Source organism: Dendropsophus ebraccatus, chromosome 2 (genome assembly GCF_027789765.1).
Source record: "Dendropsophus ebraccatus isolate aDenEbr1 chromosome 2, aDenEbr1.pat, whole genome shotgun sequence".
In the NCBI taxonomy this organism is placed as follows: domain Eukaryota; kingdom Metazoa; phylum Chordata; class Amphibia; order Anura; family Hylidae; genus Dendropsophus; species Dendropsophus ebraccatus.
The window spans coordinates 198,431,336-198,457,669 of NC_091455.1; the positions used below are offsets into that span (position 1 = coordinate 198,431,336).

At 43.7% G+C, this 26,334-nt stretch overlaps 1 protein-coding gene across 8 annotated transcripts in view; it reads left to right on the forward strand.

Moving 5' to 3' along the window:
* The window catches only part of MLLT10 (MLLT10 histone lysine methyltransferase DOT1L cofactor), a 145,032-nt gene that overhangs the window by 31,266 nt on the left and 87,432 nt on the right, over positions 1 to 26,334 (forward strand). For all 8 annotated transcript variants that reach the window (XM_069959044.1, XM_069959045.1, XM_069959046.1 and 5 more), the window contains 2 exons: positions 16,299 to 16,408; positions 25,392 to 25,495. In XM_069959044.1, the coding sequence (XP_069815145.1) occupies positions 16,299 to 16,408; positions 25,392 to 25,495 (214 nt within the window). The remainder of the gene's footprint in view (positions 1 to 16,298; positions 16,409 to 25,391; positions 25,496 to 26,334) is intronic.

Here is a 26,334-nt window from a genome sequence, read left to right on the forward strand (position 1 = left end):
GGAGAGTCTCCAGTAGATGTCTGGGAAGCAGAATAGCAGGAGTTGAGGTTACCAATGTGACTATAATGTTAAACAGTCGTCTGCATTCTAATAAGACGGCTTATATAGAAAGTAATCATGTGATAGGGATAACATAGCTGCTGCCTCTGAGCTTTGATCTCTCCGAGGTTGTGTCCTTATTGCAGGATGGTTTTAGTGTATATGATTTGACTCGTATATACTTATATAAATATGTATAGATATATAGATAGCCCGCTCAGCCATACAGTGACTGGGGAGTGGTTTTCCCGCCAGCCAACAGCTGTATCTCTCAATTTCTCTGTGTAGGTGTGCTTGACTGAGCCTTGCTGCATTCATAATACAGGGGGATAAGCTGCTGCCAGACTCCTCTGGTGGTAGCTTATTCCCCGGGGAACAAAAAGGACAGGCATATAAAATCCAACATGCCCAATCCTTGTTCCTTTCTCAACATCCATACATTAGATTGTAGGTCGGTCCTGCCAAAATTTATGTGTTTTAGCCATTACATGTCTAGCTTGTATGGAGGTCCTTACTAGAGTTTAGCCAACTTCGAGCATAAGGCAGTGGATTTGGATGCAGCCCTAGGGTGTCCTGGAAAACATGGATACAGCCATATGCTGGAAGTTCGCTCACATCTAGTCCTTACCTGACCCTCAATATCCCCCCGGGTAGATTGCTGACATATACATTCAGTAGGTTAGTAAAAAGTAGTGTCAGATGAAAGTTGGTGACTGCACGATATGACTTGTTATTGATGTCGTAGTCTGTTACCTTGGAGACTTATTGGTGTACAGTGTTTGGTTTTTTTTCCTCAGGGCATAAAATGGTATAAGCCGATCAATTTCTATTTGATCTCACAAATTGTTTTTATTGAATTCCGTCCCTCTGTATACACTTTAATATAAGCACAGGGGAACCCATTTGAGATGTCAACCCAAAATTATGTGGAAAACTGGTCTTCTGGGCATTTTTCTTAAGAAGATGCCCAGTCTGCATAGTATATGGTGGAACTAAGAATTAGTTACAGGATATCTGGTCTGGTTAAGGATGTGGCCAGATCACCCATTCACTTGTATTAAAGGGTTACTTCGGCGATTTTCTTTTTTAAATCACCTGGTGTCTGAAAGTAATACAGTAATTAAAGTAAGTAATCCAGTCATTATCAGCTGCTGCAGGAAGTGGTGTAGTCTGACACAGTGCTCTCTGCTGCCACCTCTGTCTGTGACAGGAACTGCCCAGAGCAAGAGAAGTTTTCTATGGGCATTTGTTGTTGCTCTGGGCAGTTCCTGACATGGACAGAGGTGGCAGCAGAGAGCACTGTGTCAGACTGGAAAGAATACACCACTTCCTGTAGGACATACATCTGCTGATGTACTGGAAGGCTCAAAGTTTTTTAAAGAAGTAAACTTCTGACACCAGTTGATCTGATTTCTTTTCCTCTGGAGTACCCCTTTAATCTTACAGTAGTGCTGCGACTTGTACTTTATCAATTCAGCCATACATACATTCACTGCACCCAGTATAGCAGTGTCTGCTCCTGCCTTGCTGTCTGTCTGGCCTTACTCTACGGTACAATCAGTGCCAACATTCATAGAGCTATAGCAGTGTTCCCCTTACAAAGTTACCGCAGACATAACGTACATTTTCCAGTTGTTTCTATATCCACTTCTGCAATGTGGTCATAGACAGCCCAGATCTGAGGGACGCTGCTGTTTTCTCATTTTGCTCAACGTTTTTGTAGCACTGCTTGTGCTTTTTTTTGCCATTTTCTGATTAGCTTTTGTTATAGTGTTGGTGCTTATTGTATGTAGTTTGTATTGGCCACTTGTGCTGCAAACAGGCGTTGGGCACACGTTCCCTATTGCACGGACATATTTGCGGCTGGTAGCCGATGATTTTGTCAGCAAGGCAGAGCAAGCTTCTCTGTTTGTTGGCTGATCGCTAGTCTTATTACATGGGAAGATGTCATCCTGTTTGACCATTAATCACCTGTGTAATAAGGCGCTAACGGCCCCCATACACCTTCAATAAGTTATGTCGCCTGCCCATCTGTTGTCCGAACATTTCTGTGTTCTCTATGGGGAGGGAAAGGGTAAGCCGCAATGAGAGCGCTCTTTATTCGGCTTATCTCTGACTGATCAAAGGGGTCTGATGTGATTTTCCATCACGGCCTACCCTGTCACAAGCGACATCATCTGTTAGTGGTGGTTCTAGATTGCTCGATCCACCTTTATATTGACGGCTGAATCCGCCATGAAGTTCGGCCAGTCAAAGTCTAAAGTGTATGGGGACCTCTAGATTGTTTATGTGCTAAGTGAACATACACCTTCAACAACGGACAGATGAAAGATCGTTCAACCATCCGTTATATCTCCCGCCCGCACTTTACACAAGAACAGAGGGTTAGGGCCCTATTACACGGGCCAATTATTGTGCAAAAAACGTTATATCGGTTGAATTTAAATGATGATCGTTTCTTGTTAATGCAGGCAACCAACGAGAAATCATTCATGTGTTGTTGATTTTGTGCCGACACCGAAATCATTGTTAGTCGTTCACTAATTGTTTAGTGTAATGCTGCGTTTACACAGAGCGATAATTCGCCCAACCGAACGATTAACGATTTCGAAATAACAATGTGTTTTTATAACGATCAGCTTTTAGAAAAATTGTTTGGAAAACATTTGGAAAAATCGTTTTTGCGGTTTTTTTTTTTTTTTTTTTTTTTTTTTTTTTTAAGATCGCTTAAGCCCATCTCACACATAGGGTGAACCAGTGAAAGACTGTTTACATGAAGCGATCTGCGAATTTTCTAGCGAACGACCGACGACTATTTGAGAACATGTTGAAAGATCAAAATGAACGATCTCATGCTTGTCGCTTGATCGTTCGCTGTGTTTACACAGGTCGATCATCGCTCAAATGCGATCGTTATCACGAAAATTTTAACAATAATCGCTCCGTGTAAATGCAGCATTGCGTCTATCACAATATGGCGAGCGATTTGAGGTAGCGCTCGTTTGTGATCGATCGTTAAGTTGTTAAAAATCGATTTGTCTAATAGTACCCTCTGCTCTGACTGCGGCTTATCTCTAAGAACAAAGGGATTGTGTAGTCATTTTTCATCATGCCCAACTCCCATCTCCATCAACATCGTCTGTCGGTGGACAGTTGGGAGAGCCCCATACACTTTATGGTGACGGCGAACCAGCCACAAGTGGCCGATACTTTTTTTTTTTTTTCCAGAAATCAATAGTCCAGGCGATTTTTAAGAAACTTTGTAATTGGGTTAAGAAATCTCGAATCTTTTACATCATCTGAGCCCTGTAAACAAAGGATTACACTTGGGAGCTGTGTGAAAGCCGATATTCAGAGGTCAGTGCTGACTTCAGAGGAGAGAGCCCAGTGATGTAGCTGTAAATTAACTCTGTGTTGTCCTGTTTTGGTGCCTCATCTCCCTCCACCCCTCCCCTCTCCATAGAGAACCTTGAAGACAGAGGGGAGAGCTTTAAACTGCTTTTTCATGATAAAAATGCATTTTTCTGCTAATAAACCCAATTACTAAGTTACTTAAAATCGTCTGTACTGTTAATTTGTGCAAAAAAATTTAAACGACAGTCACACTGTAAGACCCTTTTTTGTATGGGCTGATTACTGGCATGAAGTGTTCCAAGGAAGGAGCGCTCATTCATTCATCCGACAATTAGATTGTGTAAACATGTCATAGATAAGCTTACCGAACTTCCGCTCAACGGCCGATTTGACCTTTTGACCTGCAATAAAATTCATTGTTATTGTCCGCATATCTTTCCGTGTAATCGGGTTACATGTTGACGACAATAATGAATGTTAACGGCCACATGAACGATACAGTGAACGGTTGTCCGGCCCAACCGCGCAATTTATTGTAAAGGAACTGCAATATCAATAATTGTGGCTTATTTGTGGCTGTGTAATGGGGCCTTTGTCTTTGGACGTTCCTATTGTTGGGCCACTAGAGACGTCCAATGGCTCCTCTGCTCTGTGTCGTATCCCTGGCTCTGTAACTACACATCTATGTCCTGGAGCCAGTTGCAGCGAGGACCGCCCTTTCCTGTGAATCGTCTGTTTCAGTCCCTCGTAATCCTTTAAGAAGGGTGTAATCCTGTTTTTAATCTGGTTGTAATAATAATGAGTTGTAAAATGTGATTTTTCTTGATGTTTTTTGATTTATGTCTTTCACCCGCTCCCAACCTACCGCCTATTACAATGTCTGGCTGTTTCCTCTCTGTCTTGTGGGACTGAAGATTTCTCGAGCGGATGAGTCTCGGCTGTCTCCGTGTGTGGGATCGCGGAGAATTCGCAGGTTAGAAGCGAGAACGCTGTTCCCCTAGTTTTTGCCAAGTAGTTTTTAAGGACAACGCCCTAAACACCATCTCCAGACATGCAGGAACCTACACGTGTAGGTGATGGATCACTGGCTCTTGTTGTGCTAATCCCCGCCTAGCCCGATGGACCCAGAATCCATCACATGTTGTTCCAGGCCTTCCTGGCAGAGAGTAAAAGCCGGGGTGAAAAGGGAGCGAAGAAATGCCAGATGCTGTTTATAAAAATCCCGTTTTTATAGTATTCATTATGTATCAACGTTTTGTCTTCATTAGCCTGAGGAATAATAGATGCCAGATGGAATGGATTTATCTCTGTTCCAACTTGTACCTTGAAACTTCGGAGGTTGTTTCAGTGGTTTTTGGGAGGACGCCAGATGTGGGGATTCAGGTTCGGAAAGAACATGTTCTCTGTGCACAACTGGACTGTGGCGGCCATGGGGCTTGCTGAGCTGCTGAGACGTCTTCTGTAGGTGCGGGATTTACATAGAACCCCTCTGACTACCTAAACGCTCTGGAACATGGAGAACATTAGGGGTGCTCCAGCAGGCAAGAAACATCTTTTCTTCTTTCAAATCAACTGGTGTCAGAAAGTTTATATAGATTTGTAAATTACTTTTATTTAAAAATCTCCAGTCTTCCAGTACTTATCAGCTGCTGTATGTCCTGCAGGAAGTGGTGTATTCTCTCTAGTCTGACACATTTACATTAAAAAATGTAAAGTTTTCCAGTCACTATCAGCTGCTGCAGGAAGTTGTGTAGTCTGACACATGTCCATGTCAGGAACTGTCCAGAGCAGGAGAGTTTTTCTATGGGGATTTTCTACTGATCTGGACAGTTCCTGACATGGACAGAGGTGGCAGCAGAGAGCGCTGTGTCAGACTGGAAAGAATACATCACTTCCTGCTGGACATAAAGCAGCTGATAAGTACTGGAAGACTGGGGATTAAATTAAAGTAATTAACAAATCTGTATAACCAGTTGATTTAAAAGGAAAAAGTATTCCTTTAGGTCTAAAGCTAATTTTGGTGAGTTCTGCTGTCTAAAGTGTATGCAGCCTCCTGATACTTGCCGGACAGATGACGTTGGTGAAGAAGAGGGTCGGGCATGTTGGATTTTGTCGTCTTTAGAGAGATGAGCCAGTGGCAGAGCTGTCTGGCAGCGGCTTTTACCTCTTCTCTCTCCATAGAGAACACAATGATGTTTGTCCATGCAATTGTGTGTATGGAGAGGACAGGAGAGCTATCTGCTGACATCTCTTGGAGGTTTGAGGATTCCTTTAATCTCTGTACGGTTGAACTAACACTAAGGGTCCTATTACACGGGACGATTATCGTGCGGAAAATCGGTATATCCTTCGAATTTAAACGGTAATCGTTCTGTGGAATTGCAGGCAATGATCGAAAAATCGTTCGTATGTCGTTGATTTAGATCTGAACCTAAAATTATCGTTAATCGTTCCCTGTAATTCCACATTCGTTCGCTCAAGTTCTGCATTCGTTCACTAATCGTTTAGTGTAATTGCACATTGCTCATTGTTTTGCTGGGATCAGAAGGAATAAACGTTCATAGTAACTATCACAATAACGATCATAGTAACGATTGTAACTAACGATTATTGTTCTGTGTAATATGGTGAACGATTTCCGGTTAACGATAAACAATCTAGTTTGCGATCGTTTATCATTAAAATCGCTCCGTGTAATAGGACCCTTAGGGGACTTGCATAATGTTCTTGGGTAAGGTAGGATTGCTTGGGATCAGCTGGCCATCTGATTTCCCTCTTCAGAACACACATCTGCTTGACCCCGCATGCATGTGTAAGGGCCCTATTACACAGGACAATTATCGTGCGAAAAATCGTTAAATCTTTCTCATTTAAACGATAATCGTTCTGTGTAATTGCAGGCAACGATCGAAAAATCGTTCGTATGACGTTGATCGTTGATTTAGATCTGAACCTACAATTATCGTTAGTCGTTCGCTGTAATTCCACGTTCGTTCGCTCAAGTTCCGCATTTTTTCACTAATTGCTCAGTGTAATTGCACATTGTTCATTGTTTATCTGGGATCAGAAGGAATAAACGATCATGGTAAAAATCAACTAACGATTATCGCTCCGTGTAATATGGTGAACGATTTCAGGTTAACGATAAATAATCTCGTTTGCGATCGTTAATTGTTAGTCGTTAATCGTTAAAAATCGCTCAGTGTAATAGGACCCTAAGAGGATATTGGAAGAGAGTTGTTGTACTGAGTGTTTGGCCTATAGCTTGCTTGTTTACAGCTTCAGTAGCCATTACTTCTGCCTCCCCCGGACCCATAGAAGCTCAGTTCGTGCGAGCCATGTATGTTGGTTGAACATCTAATACACATTAGATGATTTTCCGGTGGCACCAAGACCAATGGGTTTGGCTATCATTAATCTAATGTGTGTATAACTGTAAATCTGTGAATCCCATTGAAGAGTATTGCATCCAGTGTCTGCCCGACCATAACATTTATGATGCTTCTTCCATTGTGGGGTATGAAGGAGAACTGCACAGTCTATATTGGCTTCTATCACAAGGCAAGGGGATGCAGCCCTGGACACGCACATCTGATGTTGCGTTTATTCGGGTCGATTATCGTTTGAATTTTCGTAATAACGATCACATTTGAGCGATAATCGTTCTGTGTAAACACAGAAAACGATCAAGCGACGAGTGAGAAATAGTTTGTTTTGATCTTTCAACATGTTCTCAAATCGTCATTTGTCGTTCGCTAAAAATTAGCAAATCGCTTTGTGTGAACAGTCTTTCAAAGATTCACAGATTCACCCTATGTGATTTTTCTAATGATTTATTTGTCTAAACACTGATCGTTATAAAAACCAAATTGTTGCTTCAAAATCGTTAAACATTCGATTGGGCCATCAACGCAACAACGGATGTGTGAATGTAGCCTATGGGTACTGTAACACTAATGGTTTTTTCAGCGATAAACGATAAACGATAGTGAATGATCTGAAATCGTTCACTCAATGACACGGAACGATGATCGTTACTTATGACCGTTTGTGCGGTCGTCTGGTCCTCGCTATTGCGTTCATCGCTACTGCGAACAACGGAACACACTCTTATTACATACGAACGATTTGCAAACGATCAACGACAAAAATCGGTCCAATTTTGTTGTCTGCTATTATAAATGATTATTGTTCAAATCCGAACGATCTAACGATTTTTTGAACGATAATCGTTTCGTGTAATAGTACCCTAAGATTGGGGGTTGTGCTTTCCATAATAATGGTAACTGGGCATACAGTGCAGGAGAGAAGGGACAGCACAGGAAACTTGTACAACAAAAGGATATTTGTGCTCTTTAGATAAGAAACACCAGGAGCCAGGATCAAAGCCTCCCAGCCCCCACCCCAGTCTATAACCCTATTCACATCAGTTTCAGGTCAAATTGGTGGTTCACATTGGAATACCCTCACAAAGGGATTCTGACATTTACCATTGTGTTACCTAGAACATAATTCACTAGTGACTTTGACGGTCTACATCCCGAACATACTGTTTATTTTTATGGGGCTCAAAAGTCTAGTCTTGAGTATTACCCATACTGCCTCTGGATCCTGCACCTATGTTTAAACCATTGATCCCTTGGCCCTGTCTGACCTGGTTACAGCAGCAAGAAGCGGCCATGATTCTGCCATGTGTCCTGCAGGAAGTGGTGTATTCTTTCCAGTCTGACACGGTTCTCTCTGCTGCCACCTCTGTCCGTGTCAGGAACTGTCCAGAACAGCAGCAAATCCTCATAGAAAACCTTTCCTGCTCTGGACAGTTCCTGACATGGACAGAGGTGGCAGCAGAGAGCACTGTGTCAGACTGGAAAGAATACACCACTACCTGCAGGACATACAGCAGCTGATACGTACTGCAAAACAGGAGACTTTTCAATAGAAGCAAAAAACAAATCTCTGGCACTCTCGTACACCACTTTATTTGAAAATATTTTTTTCCCACTGGAGACCGCCTTTACTTTTGCAAAAAAGAATTATTTTAAATGAACTAGTGCTAGAGATTTGTAATTTAGTTCTATTAAAAAGTTTTTCAGTACTTATCAGCTGCTGTATGTCCTGCAGGAAGGGGTGTTTTTTTCTTTTAGTATGACATAGTGCTCTCTGCTGCCACCTCTGTCCATGTCAGGAACTGTCCAGAGCAGCAGCAAATCCCCATAGAAAACCTCTCCTGCTCTCCAGAATGGATAGAATACACCACTTCCTGCAGGACATACAGCAGCTGATAAGTACTGGGAGGTTGGATATTTTCAATAGAAGTAAATTACAAATCTATATAACTTTCTAACACTGGTTGATTTAAAAGAAAAACCTTATTGCTGTATAACCCCTTTAATGTGTAAGGGACCTATGTAAACCCTGTAAATGTTCCCATTGGCTGCCCTCCCCCCGGTAGGTCTCAGAGTTGGAGCCTGCATTTATCAGATGTTTATGGCATATACTGTGACCATGTGGGATATGTTTGTCGTAGGAATACCCCTTTAAGGAACTAGCTGTATAATTTGAGTGGCCTCGCTGCTCTGGCCCTGTGTTCGTTTCGTCCGGGCCAGGATTGTTACAACACAAAAGTTGTTAGTGAAATGGGATCCATCTGGCGGGGGATCAGGAATGTCGTGTAGCTGCATTCACCAGGACTTACCACGTGTATCTGCCTGGGATGAGGCCAAGGAGCGGCGGTGCAGCAGTGTTTTTACATGTCATAGGCTTTCAATCAGAGCTCTTCAGTCTGCACACAGTCCCATGCCAACTCCTGAGTCAGCAGCTTTTTCTTTTCATTCTTTGAAAAAATGTCTCAATTTTCTTCCATATAAATCTCATTGCATTTAGCTCATAATGTGCCGCCTCTCCAGTAATTCAGTCCAGCAGATCTCGCGGCAGCAGACGAGATATTCAGAACTGAGGTTTACACATTTCTGCGGCCAAAGCGGTTTTAATCACATGCTGCTCTTTATGTCGCTATCCCAATGCGCTCTTGTCCGTAGGGCGGCTCACTCTCTTTGTGGAACAGGATAGGTTTGTGCATAACATGCAAAGGTGTAATACTTCATTTCACCTCTGGGGGCACTGCTGGGAAATTGAACACTTTTCTGCCAGGTTTTCTCACAGATTATATGTGATCGCTTTTATTCCCAGCACCAGCCCAAGGTCCAGGGATCTGGACATGTTAGTGTCACTGTCGGGTTTTTGTTTTTTTTTGTCAGAAATCAATAGTCCAGACGATTTTAAGAAACTTTGTAATAGGGTTTATTAGGCAAATATGCCATTATCTGCATTCAAAAAGCCTTTACCCAGGTCCCCCCTCCTCTCTCTCTCTCATTCACTGCTCATTATCAGGAAATCTCGACTCTTTTACATCCGTCGAGTCCTGTCTGTTCTATGGAGAGGGGAGGGGGGAGGAGGGAGATTAGTCACCAGCAGAGAACAAAGGATTACACAGTGGGAGCTGTGTGAAAGCTGGTACTCAGAGATCAGAGAAGTCAGTGCTGACTTCAGAGGAGATAGCCCAGGGATGTGGCTGTAAATTAACAGTTTTTTGTCCTGTTTTGGTGCCTCATCTCCCTCCACCCCTCCCCTCTCCATAGAAAAAAAACAGAGACAGGGGGCAGAGCTTCAAACTGCTTTTTCATGATAAGGCTGGCTATGTTTACACTACGTACAAAACACGGCCGTATGTTTAACAGCCATATTTGCGCAAACAACGTCCGTTCTTTTGCGAATAATGGCCGTTGTTTGCACAAATACGGCTGTTGTAGTGACATACGGACGTGTTTTTTACGTAATGTGAACCTGCCCTAAAAATGCATTTTTCGGCTAATAAACCCAATTACAAAGTTTCTTAAAATCGCCTGTACTATTGATTTCTGCTAAAAAAAATTAAACAACAGTGACACTTTAAGGCTGGGTTCACACTACGTATATTTCAGTCAGTATTGTGGTCCTCATATTGCAACCAAAACCAGGAGTAGATTGAAAACACAGAAAGGATCTGTTCACATAATGTTGTAATTGAGTGGATGGCCGCCATATAATGGCAAATATTTGCTTTTATTTTAAAACAACGGCTGTTATATTGAAATAATGGCCGTTATTTACTGTTATATGGCGGCCATCCACTCAATTTCAACATTATGTGGACAGAGCCTTTCTGTGTTTTTAATCCACTCCTGACTGAAATATACGTAGTGTGAACCCAGCCTAAAAGTGGACATCCCCTTCAATAGTTTTTATGCTTCTTGTACCTTCTTTATTCACCAACATATAATTTAAAATGATTTTTGTTAAAGTTTTATAACAAAGCGATGAGTCTTCACTTCTGATCACTCTGGGACATGTCTATGGAATTATATCCGGGATGTATTAATAAACTGTAGCAATAAAACCTGAGACCCAGCGTTGCCGGCTCTGATAACTGCAATATTGAGCCATTTTTCTGAATATCCCTTTATTACAATGGAACATCTCATATGAGTTAAATGGTGGTTGTGTTATTAAATCTCAAGAAATATTTATTTCTAGACGGGAGACAAAATCCAAAGAGAATCATCAAATATATATATATTATCACACCAATAAATGTCATTCTGACCCGTCGTTCACATTTCTGTCCAGACGTTTCCTATATTTGTTCCTGGGTAGACGTAGACTATTAATAAGTCACCATTACAGTTCTCTCCGGAGGTGTTGGCTGGGTTTTGGACGGCAAATCTTACTTGTAAAAAACTTTTTCCAGTTCATTCTGTCAAAAGCCTTGATCAATGAAGAATCTGGTATTAAAATTAAAGGGATAGTGTGGCGCTAAGAAATTATTCACAGAATAACAGACATTACAAAGTTATACAACTTTGTAATGTATGTTATGTCTGTGAATGGCCCCCTTCCCCGTGTCCCACCACCCCCGCACGTGTACCTAGAAGTGTGGTGCATTATACATACCTGATCCGTGTCGCGCATGTCCGCCATCTTGTGCCAAGACGTCATCTTTGGACGGCAGGCCAAACCGTTGCGACCGCCCCTAGTGCTGGCCGCCTTCTGCAGCGTCATCAGATGCTCAGCGATTGGCTGAGCATAACTATGCTCAGCCAATCGCGGCTGATGACGCTAGTGCAGGAGGAAGGAGATGGTGTCTGTGTTCTGGCGCTTCTCTCCATGAATGTGATATGGATGATGGGAATGTGATGTTTTACATGTTTTTTAAGTGGGAAAACTTTTTATAAAAACTTTTTATAGTCCTCATATAATTATTTATGGCATGGGTCTCCAAACTGTGTCCCTCCAGCTGTTGCGAAACTACAACTCCTATCATGCCTGTACAGCTAAAGCTTTGGATTTGGCTGTCCAGGCATGATGGGAAATGTAGTTTTGCAACAGCTAGAGGGCCGCAGTTTGGAGACCCATGATTTATGGGGTAGGCTCTGGTCATATCTCTTTATATGAACATGTTCTGTACATACTCCACAAGAGCGGTCTGTGCATACACCAAATATAACCAGGAGAGCAAAAAGGTGTCATTTTAGCCTCTATCATGGTAGGAGTGTGGCAGACCATGCCTTGCTGAACAGTAAACCAGTGCAAAAGGACTGTATATGTCTGTCAGGGGAATGATGCACACAGCATATGTACATCGTACATGCCTACACGATGCATAAGATGCACATACATTGCCCATACAAAATATGTACACGATGTATATAGCATATGTACATGGTCCATGCGGCATGCGTACACAGTGTATATAGCATACATACATGGTCCATACGGCACTCGTACACAATGTATATAGCGTATGTACCTGGTCCATACGGTATACTTACACTGTTTATGCGTACACAGTGTATATAGCATACACACATGGTCCATACGGCATTTGTACACGGTGTATATGGCATACGTACATGGTCCATATGGCATACGTACATGATGCATGCACACTCTGTCCACACAACATACGTTTAAGGTGCATACGGCATACGTACATTGTGCATACAGCATACGTACATTGTGCATACAGCATACGTACATTGTGCATACAGCATACGTACATTGTGCATACAGCATACGTACAGGTGCATATGGCATACATACACAATGCATATGTACATGGTGCATATGGCATACATACACAGTGCATATGGCATACATACACAATGCATATGTACATGGTGCATATGGCATACATACACAGTGCATATGGCATACGTACATTGTGCATACAGCATACGTACACATGCATATGGCATACATACACAGTGCATATGTATGTGCAGCATGTATCCTGTAAGTATGATTTTGCAGTGCAATGTGACAGTAGCCTGAGTTGCGCCGTTCTGCATTATTCCATTCCTGCTCTTGGCAGCAATAAGACTAAGTAGGAATTGTACATCTGTAAGTATCTCGTCTATTTTCTCCTTTACGTTCCCCCCCAAACCCCCCCCCCCCCCCCTCCTCGTCTGCTGAGTGAGCGATTAACACCAGACAATCCCGTATGTGTTTTACCAGAACACTGAAAAGTATATTGACTTATTGCTTTTGCCACCGAAGCCGGTGTTTACCTTCAGGGACCAGGAGTTGGACGCTAGTCAAGTCCTGCAGAATGATTTTGGCTATTAAAGTAGTCAGAAATCTGCTGCTGTTTCTGGCATGGCCACAATAGCCTATTCTGGAGTCACAGCGCACACATTATGACTTAAAGCTGATTTTCTCCATAATCCAGCATATTGGAGCTCATTTACAGAGGCTCTACATGGTAAACCCCATTCTTCTGCCCTCTACTCACTCCCGGCGAGTATTCATTACACTGGAGCGGCGGCAGCGGTGAAACGGCGCCCAGTGGCAGCGCACTTAGACGTAGCCGCTAGCTGTGTGTGTTTCATTAAAATAGCTGGAGTCTAAACTGCCTGCAGATTTTCATGCAGTTTATACTTTTTTATGGCAGATTTGGCTGTGAACGTCCTTTGCACCCACAAGTGTAAGAGTATTATTTCTGAGCTAGCCAAATCCCCGCAGCCAGGTAGCCCAGCCACTTAGCACATGGATGGCTCTTACAACAATCTAGCAACACTTGTCATTAGAGATGAGCATAACTTGACTCCCTAGGGCGGCATCCAACCTCTTCAGCCACCGATATTCAAATGTCGAAAAATCAGACCTGCAAAGGCTGTTCGACAAACACGCGTATGCTCACCTCGCTTGAGCATGCCAGTGTTTTGAAAAGGGGAGTAGGACACTTCTTGCAGCAGCAGCAGCAGCAGCATATGTCCAGGTAGAACAATGGGATCTAGTGCTGAAATTAAAGGGGTTATCCAGGATTAGTAAAACATAGCCGCTTTCTTTTAAAACCATACCACCCATGTCCCCAGGTTGTGCATGGTATTACAGCTGGGCTGTATTCATTTCAATAGAATTGAGGTAAAATACCACAAGTAAACTGAGGTGGTGTTTTTTTTCCCCTTAAACCTACAAAAGAGTGAAACCATAGCATGTATGGTGGCCTTAAAGGGGTTATGCTGCTCTGTGCCATTGAAGTGAATGGAGCTGAGATGTAATATCATGCACAACTTGAGGACAGGGGTGGTGCTGTGTTTTTTTTTTCTTTGCAAGAACATAGCAGTGTTTCTAACTTATACAACTTTGTAATGTGTGTTATTTAAGTGAATGGCCCCCTTCCCCGTGTCCCCCCCACCCCAGAAGTGTGGTGCATTATACTTACTGAATTACTGTCGACCCCGGCCGCCATCTTGGGTCGACAATGTCATCTTCGGGAGGCCGGCCGGACCGCTCCAGCCGTCCCTTATGCCAGCCCCCCTCTGCCGCTTCATCAGCTGCTCAGCTGTGATTGGATCTGTTTTTTAACGGACACAAAAATGTGTGTGTGTAAAAAAAAAATATCAGTTTTGATCCGTTTTTTTCTTTATAATGGAATTCAATGAAAAAATGGATGCACACATGCACATGCAAAAAAACGGATTGCAAAAACGTAGTGTGAACACAGCCTTAAGGCCCTATTCCACGGAACGATTATCGGCCGTATTCGGCTGATAATCGTCCCGTGGAATAGAAGATAACGATCAGCTGACATTGTTCATGTTGAAAGACAAATGACTCATACAGCAACGATCTGCTGCTGTCGCTCCGTGGAATAGGAGCAGTGGCAGCAGACCACTGCTGTATGCTATGGGCTGCCCGGACGAGCACCCAGGCAGCCCCAGTGGCACCCCTCTTATTCACTTGCTCGCTGCTGCCGCGTGGAACAGCGGCAGCAGCGAGCAGTGGACAAGGAGCTCCTCTCAGTCGGCCCGTTGAATAGGTCCTATTCCACGGGAAGATAGGGGCCCGATCAATAATGTAAACGAGCGCCAATTTGCTAGATCGGTGCTTGTTTACTGGGTCTATTCCACGTCCCGATAATCGTTTAGCGAGGGCTGCAGGGATATCGTTACCGATGCATACTTTACCTAACCATGCTGCAGGGCTTCTCCTGCGCTCCTTCTCCGGCTCCCGCGCGCAGCAGCAGCTTCGGAGCGGCCTGTCTGAACTGACAGACCGCTCAGCCAATCACTGGCCACGGCAGTCCTGGCCAGTGATTGGCTAAGCGATCTGTCAGCTCAGACAGGCCGCTCAGAAGCTGCTGCTGCTTCGCGCGGGACTGGGAGAAAGAGCGCAGGTGAAGCCCTGCAGCATGGTTAGGTAAAGTATGCTGTTTGTGGAATTGACGGTTGCCTGCCGTGCATCGCTATTCCATGTAGCGATGCGCGGTGGGTGCCCGATGATTTTAGGTTTGTCTCTATTCCACAGAGCGATAATCTGCCAAATCGGGCTGATTCGGCCCATTATCGCTCTGTGGAATAGGCCCCTTATTCGTCATTGTTTAAAATCTGTGTTCGCTCTGGGTTTAGGAGTCTTTTGGGCGGTCCTACCTTGTGCATTCAGAGATAACTATTAGTCACTGAATAGGACCGCCCACTGGACTCCTAAGCCCGGAATGAAGATTGTTGCTCAGCTCTTCCTGCTCTACAACAGGCCGCCTGCAGACAGGTCTGTATGTATATTGTTACAGGTTACCCCTAGGGACCGAAAAGATATACTAATCCTAGAGTTTCGTGATATACTTACTGTATACGAATCCAGCGTTACGGTCTGTGTTATAGTGCCAAGCTACATTTACAATTCTGTAGTCTTCGGAGCTGAAATCTTCTAGTAGTCCATGCCAATTCAGTGTCTGCACTGCACTTGCTCTAGAAATGCTGACCAAAATATTGTGTGTGAACAATAAGGGCAATGTTACACAATTATCTAAGCTCGACTTGGCCGCCAGTGAGGTGTCTGCTGACAAGTTACCGTAATTAGCAGAATTGTGAATGCAGCTCTGAAGTGTAATACAAACTTGAACTGAGGATAAGTAGATGATAATTAAAGCTGTAGATGTATTCTGTGTATAAAGTTGTGAAAGCAGTAGATGGGTGAGCCTTTAACTAAAGGGGCTTTTACCGGGAACTAATGACTGTAAAGCAAATTGCTGTGCTGTCATGGGGGCGCAAGAACTGAGCAGAACGATTTCATCGGTTGGCACAAAGACTGAAGGAGAAAGTGTCAAAACCAATACTGAGGGTGTAAATCTGCACCCCATGGATCTAACTTACAGTGCACTAATCTATAGTGTACCCGTCCCATGTGAGAGAGGCCTGAAGGGGTGATAAGGCTGATCAGATGATCACTGCCAGGCAGTCACCTGAGGTTGTTGTTGCACCGCCTTGTGTACAGTGTGGGCGGCATTTGTGACTAAGGTTGTTTCCTTGGACGGGTCCCAGGACGACTTTGTGTCTCATGTAGTAACAGACCCTTCTCTCTTCTAGGTTGGGCTCATGTGGTTTGTGCACTATATATTCCAGAAGTCCAATTTGCAAATGTTTCTACGATGGAGCCTATTGTCTTACAGTCGGTGCCACATGAAAGATATAATAAGGTAAGTGATCAATATATTTTTTATTTTTCAGTTTTAGGACATTTTTCTGATACATGTGCATAAATATATATATATAATCTCAAGAGACCAAGGCAGGATCCGCAGAGATACACCGTCTGATGCACAGTCCCCAGGGGGCTCGGCTGGATGCCCCAATTTCAATCAAAGAAGCAAGTGGAGGACAGCATCATCTTTAAAGTATTATGACTTTATTGTGCCAGTCTGCATAACATAGTGCAACGTTTCAGTTCGTAAACTCGAGCCTTCCTCAAGCATGCCCCATATTGTGATGCCAAACATGCTGCACATCTCCTGTCATTCTGTTGCAGCAAAGCCATGAATTATTATTTTTGGTTTATTTAGAGTAGGAAACCTTATAAATTTGCAGATCCCATCTATTAGTGTGACTGACATTTGTCCTTCATTGCTGCATCATTTAAAGGAGGATAACAAATGGCTTCTGCACCATAGCAAACGCATACAACATTATTGATCTAGCGAAAAGCAAATGTCTGCTAGTGGTTATATATATATATATATATATATATATATATATATATATATATATATATATATATACGTATATGTATATGTATGTATGTATGTATGTGTATATATATATATATGTATGTGTGTGTGTGTATGTATATATATATAAAAACTAAAGCCCACAAAATGATACCTATAGCTTCCAGTATCATGATGCCCCTAGTGGCCAGGTGCAGAAGAAATTAAAGAGGTTGTTTTTATTTTCTGTATGTTTTTTTATTGTGTATTTATTTGCTTTACTTTTTAACGATTTATAACGGTCTTTTATTTTGTAGACATTTGCACATTTTATTTTTATGATTATTATTATTATTATTATTACCTTCCTCACTCTTTCAGTGCGCGATATTCCTGATATCTCGCTGATCAGCGCTTGTTTGCAGTGCTTTTACATGGCACGACTTATTGAGCAGCCAGGCTGCATGAACAATTGCTGCATCGCCTGTACGGCCATTTAAATACATTGTTATTGGCTACACATCTCCTGTTTAGACATATGCTGCCGATGAATTTTACCGTCACACTAAAAATTAAATCGTCTAACGAGCTGCTATTTGCTTGCTGAGTGGCTTATCCCTGCCACTTTTACACAGAGATTGATGCTTTTTTGTGGAAATCTAGCATCCGGACTGCACGAACAATCCTTGTATTATTTGTGCAGCCATTGAAGCTTACAGCATGGATATATACGTCAGTGCTGTCAGTTTCCAGATTACACAGCAGTACATACTTACCGCTACTGCTGTGATCCAACATCCTGCTGTATATCCGTGCTGTCAGTTTCCCTTTATCATTGCTGGCCAACTGGAGATTTCTTAATAGACGTGAATTACAAATCTCTGGCACTGTTTGATTTGAAACATATATATTTTTTTTTTGTGAACTACCCCTTTAAATAAGTTCTAGCCATTTATTACAGCTACAGGGTCGCACTCCTAGTAGCATTACATTTGTACCATTTGACTACAAAGAGCAATGAAAGCACACAGTGGACTAGTTTAAGAGTGATGCGTGGTGTGCTCCTTGCTCTCTCTGCCTCCACCAATGTTTTGTGCTGCTTTTGCTACTAGAAGCATGGATCTGTAGCTGTAACACAATAGATAGCCGATGGCCTAAGGTCAGCTATTCTTCCTGACCTCCTCCGAGGATAAAAGCTACTTCCATACACCAATGGTAGTAACGTCTCTCTAATAAGAACCAAGGAGTCATGCCTGAGGAATAGTCAGGTGGCTTCAATATGGGAGGGCCCTGAGTGCCCCTTGTGAATGTATCTGTAGTGCACATGTGTGGCCGCTACTGTATTCTCTATATGGGACTGACAGCGATAGCCAAGATTGCTCTCTATCCGCCCCATAGACACTTATACACATGGCATACTGCATAGTAAATCCAGACGCCTCAACAGGCAGATTATCATGTACAGCAAATGGACTAGGCCAGGTCGTCTGCCGTCTTGCACTTGTCTTGCGAGACCTCTAAGGCATGGCGGGATCTGTTCCTCGCATTACACAAGTTTTCATTACCCTTCGCGTCAGTCAGCAACGTTTTATTTTGTAATTGTTAAAGACCTTAATATCGGTAGTCGTGTTAATACAATCACTTCTCCGAACACAGATGTAAAATTACTGCGGTGGATCAGCCAGGGTTTTTAAAGGGGCTGTCCACTCCCTCCCACCGTACATTACACTGTTTCGCTGGATTTGCAGGGTAGACATTTATAGCGCTGCTCCATTTTTAGGCTCAGAGGAATAATCTAACTTGTATAGAAATATCACAGATCATAAAGTATACTCCTGTTTTGCAATTTCTATAATAGACACCCCTGTGGAAAAATTCCTGCAGAATTATAGCATTTTCCGATGTAGAAAACAGTTGTGTATAGCGAGGATGTCATTTGGAGGTGGCGGGTTGTTTTATGGTTTGTACACTATGGCGTTCCCCCCCCCCCCCCCCCCCTTTTTTTGTCTTTATGGTGTCCTGTATACTTCATTGAAATAGCCGTAACTTAGTATACAGTAAGGCCTATGCACATGGGTTCTACAAAGCCAAAATATTGCATCTATGGACTTCTGTGGGGCCATACTTTATCTCTGTCTGCCTTCAGTAGTTATTGGATTATGTATTGGAATACAGTATTTGGCTAGTAAGTCACCTGTTTCGAGACCAAAATCGGGAAGCAGCAGGAGCGGGCACTGTCACATTAGTGCGAATAAGTGCGCAAACTTATGAGCTAACCGCAGTATAGGTCAACATTGACTGATCAGCGAGTTGCTGACCACTGCCCCCCCCCCCCCCCCGATCAGCTGTTCCCAAACTGCTCACTGATTGGGCTGGGCGCTGTTGGCTCCATTCACTGTGAAGTGGCCGGGCCTGGTACTGCAGCTTAGCTGCCATTCACTAACTGATCAGCTGTCCGGTGGGTTGCTAATCAGTCTGTTTTGTCCAGAAAACCCCTTTAAGACTGTATAAAATGACTTGAGATGCTCAGTAAATCATGATCTTGCTGAACGCCACTTGTTTACTGAACCTCATTGCACGGCCAGAGCTGCAGAAACGATTTCTATATGGTTTTAGTCCGACGCCAGCTGTACTAGTGCTATTACATAGGGAGATGTGCAGCTGACGGTCAATGATTTTTAGCTTAGGGGTAGATGTCGGTCTGATTTGACTGGTAATGTGTGTTAGGTCCTTTTACATGTAAAATGAGTCCACAGACAACCCCAACATTGCATTCAGGGGCCAGCCCCATAATATGATACTGAATAGCTCAAAGAGCACTTAAAGAGTCCAGAAGTTGGATTCAGCCCAAGGCTGCCAGGAAACTATTGATACAACCATAGGCTATAGGCTGTATCCATCTTTTCCAGGACTTCCAGGCAAGCATCCAACTTCAGCCACCGGTAATCAAATGCAGAGAGTTCGGGTTCGGACTTAGCTAAGAATGCATTTAGGACTTCTTGTTCCAATCTGCGGGAAAGAGAGAATTAAGATGGCACATCCATATAGTAACAAGACAAATTCAGCTTCGCCGTACCCGTAGCGTAATTCCCTTTCTGCCAGGTATAAGTGAGTTATTACAGCAAAATCCCTATGAATATGTCTATACAGGTTTAGAAGTGTGCGGTGAATGAATCCTGAGAATAATACACGATATATGGAGACCTGATCCCATCTGTCAATTCAGGGGTCTGGCTGCTCAGCGCTTATGAGCCCCTGATGTAATCTTCACAGGGCTTTGGTGTCATCTAGGGATTTCCTTAATACATACAACACACTCTGCTATATTACAGGGAGCCTGGTGATAATGGTAAGGGGTCATCTATGCAGGGAAGTATTCCAGTGCACAGATTGAATGGCGGCTAATGTTATCCCAAGCGTCATGAGATTTAATTTTGACTGTCACTTCCTGTTTGAAATTTAAAATATATATATTTTTTAAATTAAATAATAAAAAAAAATCCTTTCCAGCTGTCTTTCTTTTATATAAGAAAGAAGAATTACATTTTCCTCTGTGCATTGCCCATGCTGCGGGAAAAGGCTCCAGGATCTTGTCTTAAAGCCGTTTATTAAAATTCCATATGTCGGAGCCACCGTCCCTCGGACCTTTCACATTATTGCTGCTAATCTGACGCCGGACCAGACAGCGACAGGAAATGAGGGAATCTTGGCTGCAGACACGGAAGAGCTTTTTTTCCGCTTTGATGTGTGTAAGAATATGCATGGATTGTCATTGACAAATAAACCTGCCCGGATCACCATGGCAGACATCAGCAAGAAAGAATTTACCTCCCAACGAATATATAACCTGGAGAAAGGAGGAGACTCTCTTAACCCTGAACGGGGCAGCACACAGCAGGCTTTCATTGACTGGGGCTGTGTCCTACATGATTGTAGGTCTACTACCTGTATTTGATGATCTAGCGAGTCTGTCGCCGCCTATTTACTTTCATTTTCACGGTCCAATGATCGTGTGAGGTTTGTACAAGTGATCCACTTTAAGTTATTGTCGCCTCTTCACACGAAGGGATGTGCCGCCAGTAGACCTTAGGTTTTATGTATTTAAGACACGGCCAACGACAGACACGTGTTTTATCGCTCCCCATGTGATTGTTGTGCGTGTTTACACTGGGTAATGACCGAGAACAAACATCCTGAATGATAGTCTGTGCGCTCGTCACCCTGTGTAAAGGGCCCCAATGTGATGGGAATGTAGGGTCTGTCGCCTGCTATGCAGTGCTACCCTTCTAAGTTCTCATATTTTTATTTATAAATTTTATTATTTTTATTCATGGGTTAAATGAAAAAATGTTTCTATTATTTTTCAGTTTTTATGGGTGGTAAGAAAAAACCGAAACAACTCGTTTTGCTCGGCCTCACCTTCCCTCGTTTACGTGGCCTTGCCTTCCTTTGTTCCTTCACCTTCCCTCGGTTGCTCAACCTCATCTTCCTTCATTCCCTTATCTTTCCTCACTTGCTTGCCTCGTCTTCATTCGTCTGCACACCCTAGCCTTTTCTTGTTTGCACGCCCCGCCTTTCATCATTTGCTTGGTCCCGCCTTCCCTCGTTTGCGTGGCCACACCTTCCCTCGTTTGCTCAGCCTTGCCTTCCTTCGTTGCCTCGCCCTCCCTCGTTTGCTTGGCCTTGCCTTCCCTCACTTACTCAGCCTTGCCTTCCTTCGTTGCCTCGCCCTCCCTCGTTTGCTTGGCCTTGCCTTCCCTCACTTACTCAGCCTTGCCTTCCTTTATTGCCTCACCTTCCTTCGTTTACTTGGCCACACCTTCCCTCGTTTGCTTGGCCTTGCCTTCTCTCGCTTACTCAGCCTTGCCTTTCTTCATTGCCTCACCTTCCTTCGTTTACTTGGCCACACCTTCCCTCGTTTGCTCAGCCTTGCCTTCCTTCGTTACCTCACCTTCCCTCGTTTGCTTGGCCTTGTCTTGCTTCATTCCCTCGCCTTACCTTCCTTCGTTCCCTCGCCTTCCCTCGTTTACTTGGCCTCGCCTTCCCTCATTTACTTGGCCTTACCTTCCTCCGTTCCCTCACCTTCCCTCGTTTACTTGGCCTTACCTTCCTCCGTTCCCTCGCCTTCCCTCGTTTACTTGGCCTCGCCTTGCTTTGTTCTCTCACCTTTCCTCGTTTGCTTGGCCCCGCCTTCTCTCACTTACTTGTTCTTACCTTCCTTCGTTCCCTCGCCTTACCTCGTTTGCTCGCCCTTGCCTTCCCTCATTCCCTCGCTTTCCCTCTTTTGCTCGCCCTCGCCTTTATTGGTTTGCTCGCTTTCTTTTGTTCACCCACCATCTTTCTCGAATGCTCCCTCTTTCTCCCTCCCTCCCTCTTTCTTGCTTATTGTCATTTTCCTTTTTGCTTTAGCGTCGACTCACACAGCAGAGTACCCCATATCATGAATGAGGTGACTGCATCCAATAATAATACAGGCCCATCATCTAGTAACATGCCCCTATTGCACCATAGATCACTATTTATTTAGGACAATGATGCGGGTGCCCGAATTGTAGGAACATTTCAGAAGTTTCCTAACTTAGAATGAACTTCTTTCCCGTGTCTGCATGGCTGTCACTCCTCTGCTGTCGTGTCTCGTGATGGTTTGCAGGTAGCTTCGTGTAAATCTATTTGCATACACCGCAGCGGCGCCCAGGAGAATCGTGACAATAAAAATCTCACTTCCTCCCGGTTTGCACGGCAGCTGTTTCCTCCACTTTACACACCTTGTGAGAGGAACGTTTTTTTGGCAGCCGGTGCAAGGTAGAGCCATTTCATTGAAAGAGGAATCTTCCCCCCCCCTTCCCTCCTTCCCTTTTATTTCAGGTCAGGCCAAGTTCTGCATAGATTGTCATGTACAAACAAACGTGGGAAAGTCTCCAGCACAGATTTAGGGCATACAAGTGATTCTATCTCATAAAAGACCAGACCTAGAGGCCTCGGCAGGGGAAAGGATGCCATGTAAACCACCGCCACAATGAAGGCATAGACCTGTGTGAAGCCACTCTGCCAAGCATCACTGCCTCCGCCAGCGTTGGAGGGGTTAAAGCCTTTCTGGACAGTGAAACCTGTTTCCTACAAGGAGGCTGGAGGTGTCCTCTTCCCGTGGGAATGCCGCCACTCTTTGCCCTCTTTGCATGGCTCACAACCAGCCTAACAACTAAACTACCAAATCGCTGGCTTGAATGCCCGCTGCTTCCTTATAGCCGACTCAGTTGACTGGCTCGGGGGGGATTTATTTATTGTAAGCAGTTTTGTCTTCACATGACCGGGGACCCACAATATTTCATTGTTTCCCCCATCGCCAATAACTCAATCTAGTTTCTAATTGTCCCAATCCTCTCTAAGCAGATTTGGCTGCCGAAACGGCAGGGAACATTTCCATTATGGCCGCCCCCTATAGAAAACAAAGTAAGAAACTATTCAAGACCTTGTTACAAATGCCCAGTTCTACTTCATTACTAACCTTGTGACCCCCCCCCCCCCCCCCGCTCCCCCAAATACCATGCCTTGTATATTACAGTGCCATATCCAGCCTCGTATAGCGTAGTGCACACGACTCGTGCTCTTGCTCTTTTCAGGGTCTTGTTTTTCCTCGCTCTTGCTGTACGTCCAGGCTTAGTACTTCCAGCTGGTTCTCTGATTGCTTTTAATACCCATCCCCCTCTAGCTTGTTATCACTTAGACACTACACGTGACACTACTCACCTCCTACCTTCCCCCAACGTCCTTCATCATGTGCACTGAATTCTAAGTCTCTCTGGCTTCTTAACCCTTGTGTGCACCAAAAATACATAGACTGGACATAGGCGGCGCTTGTTCTATGAGATGCAGGCACTTGTGACGGGCTCCAGCTGCCTTTGGTGTGGGTATGTATTTGTTTCAGGGGGAAAAAGTGGGCTGTGTATAAAACTTCCTTTTAACATTATGGCGGTATGTTGTTAAAAGGCGGTATGTGGGCCTGGGTGTTGGTTAGTGGTACAAGGGTTTGGGCACACGTGGTGCATACGTTACTGTAGATCTACAGTTGTGCATCTCAAATTCGTTGAGGGGAATTCATCAAGGCTCGTGTGCAGCTTTCCTGTCTTAAAGGGTTTATCCAGCGCAAAAAACATAGCCACTTTCTTTCAGAGACAGCACCACCCTTGTCTCCAGCTTGGGCGGGGTTTTGCTGCTCAGTTCTATTGAAGTGAATGAAGCTTAATTGCAAACTGCACCTGAACTGGAGACAAAAGTTGTGCTGTCTCTGAAAGAAAGTGGCCATGTTTTTGTAGCACTGAAGAACCCCCTTTAAGGAGTCTCTGCCACAATACCACAAATCAGCAAAGAGTAACTCAGATGAGACTGAGCGATTGGGTTGCTAAGTTCCGTGTTGGGATGAATGATTGACTCCCCTGGTGTGAGCTGCATCTCTCTACACCGATCCACACGTGGTATGTAGAGATGAGTGCAACTCTAGCATGCTCGGGTCCGATCATTCGGCATTTAAATACTGGTGGCTAAAGAAGTTAGATGCAGCTCTAGGGTGTCTCGAAAAAACATCCAAAAAAAACTTGTCAAACTTGTCAAAACTTCAAATGAAAAACCTCAAATGTCAAACAATTGGACAAGAACATGCTCCGGTCACACTCCTCTCTAGAGGTCTGGTATAGTGGCAGTGAGTTTTTTTGGCCACATTGATTTTATTGCAACTTTTTATAAAGTCTCAGCTGCACACGGTAGGTGACGTGCAACCCTCTTGTAAAAGTGCATTGAAACGAAACCATTTGATAAATAAAGTGTGAAAAGTTGTAAATTTCTCCCAATTAATTTTTAAAATTTGCATTCTGCACCAATCCGCAGTAAAGTGTTTGCCAAAATCTGCAAAGGGAAGTGTTTTAAATAAAAAAAATGAACTCAGAACACAATTGGAGGTTAGTTGGGGAAAAGATCAGAAGCAACATGAAAAAATATTACTTTATTGAAAGAGTAGTAGATGCTTGGAACAAACTTCCAGCAGATGTGGTAGGTAAATTCACAGTAACTGAATGTAAACCTGCCTGGGATATACATATATCTATCCTAAGATAATAGCAGGGAAATACTAAAAGGGGAGAGGTGATGGACCAAGTGGTGTTTTTCTGCTTACAGTCTTCTGGTACAGATTTTTCCATTGGGAATTTTGGTGTAAGAATCTGAGCACTTGCAAAGCGGCTCCACCGTCCATAGACAGAACAAATGGAACGTTGCTTAAGATTTGGGTTTGGCCATGATGGGTACAGCATCCATCTTACTCTGGTTTTGTTCCATCTCAGCCACCTCTGTATTTTTTTTTCTACTTGTGACATCAATCCCTGTGTATTCTTTATATTGGGATATTGTTTTGTTCATAGAATTGATCCTTCATGGTTCTGGTGACTGCATGGAGTAATATCTTGTATATTCTGCTTATTTATAGACGTGTTATATATGCGATGAGCAAGGGAGAGAGAGCAAAGCTGCTACTGGGGCTTGTATGACCTGCAATAAACATGGATGTCGACAAGCCTTCCACGTAACTTGGTAAGTTGTCTGAAAAAGCATAACGCCTTGTCTCCTTCTCCTGATTTTTTTAGGGTACAAACACACACACCGTATACGCAGCAGATCTGCAGCAGATTTGGTGGTGCAGATTTGATGCTGTGTTCAGTTATTTAGATCTGATCTGTTGCGTATTTGTTGCGTATTTGCTGCGTATCGCAGCAGTAAATAGGCTGCGTATACGGTGTGTGTGTTTGTACCCTTAAAGCGCTTTTTTTTAGATTACTGACCACTACTCTGCTCTAAAAGCAGTGGTATGGCTAGTGAATATATAGTTATAGTGTAGATGTATAAAGATCTAGTGTATATTATATATAATATACATATGTGTAAACTATAGCTATATATACCCCAACCAGATGCCTGCATTTAGAGCAGAGCGGTGGTTGGTAACCTAGACAACAAACTGAACAATGAGAGGGAATGAATGTATTGCAGAAATATTTAAAGTGACACTGTCACCCCATATTTGCATTTTGACTGCTCTACACAGGAGTAAAGGGTAAATGTTACAGCTTTCATTACTTACTTATATCACACCTCATGGTGCTTGTTCTGGTAAAAAGTCGTTTTTATCACCTGTGGATTGGTATATGCGGGCGGGGCCTCACAACCTATGTGCTACATCGCTCCGCCCCTAGCCCCGCCCCATCTGTGACATCATCACAACATAGGCCCCGCCCCCTCAGCCGCCATTGGTTTGAGACAATCTGTGGGGGGTGGGGCCTAGAGCTAAAGGCTGGCCCTTCCAATGGCTGCTGAGGGGGCGGGTCCTATGCAGTGACTGGGGCGGGGTTAACTGGCGCTAGGGGCGGAGCGAT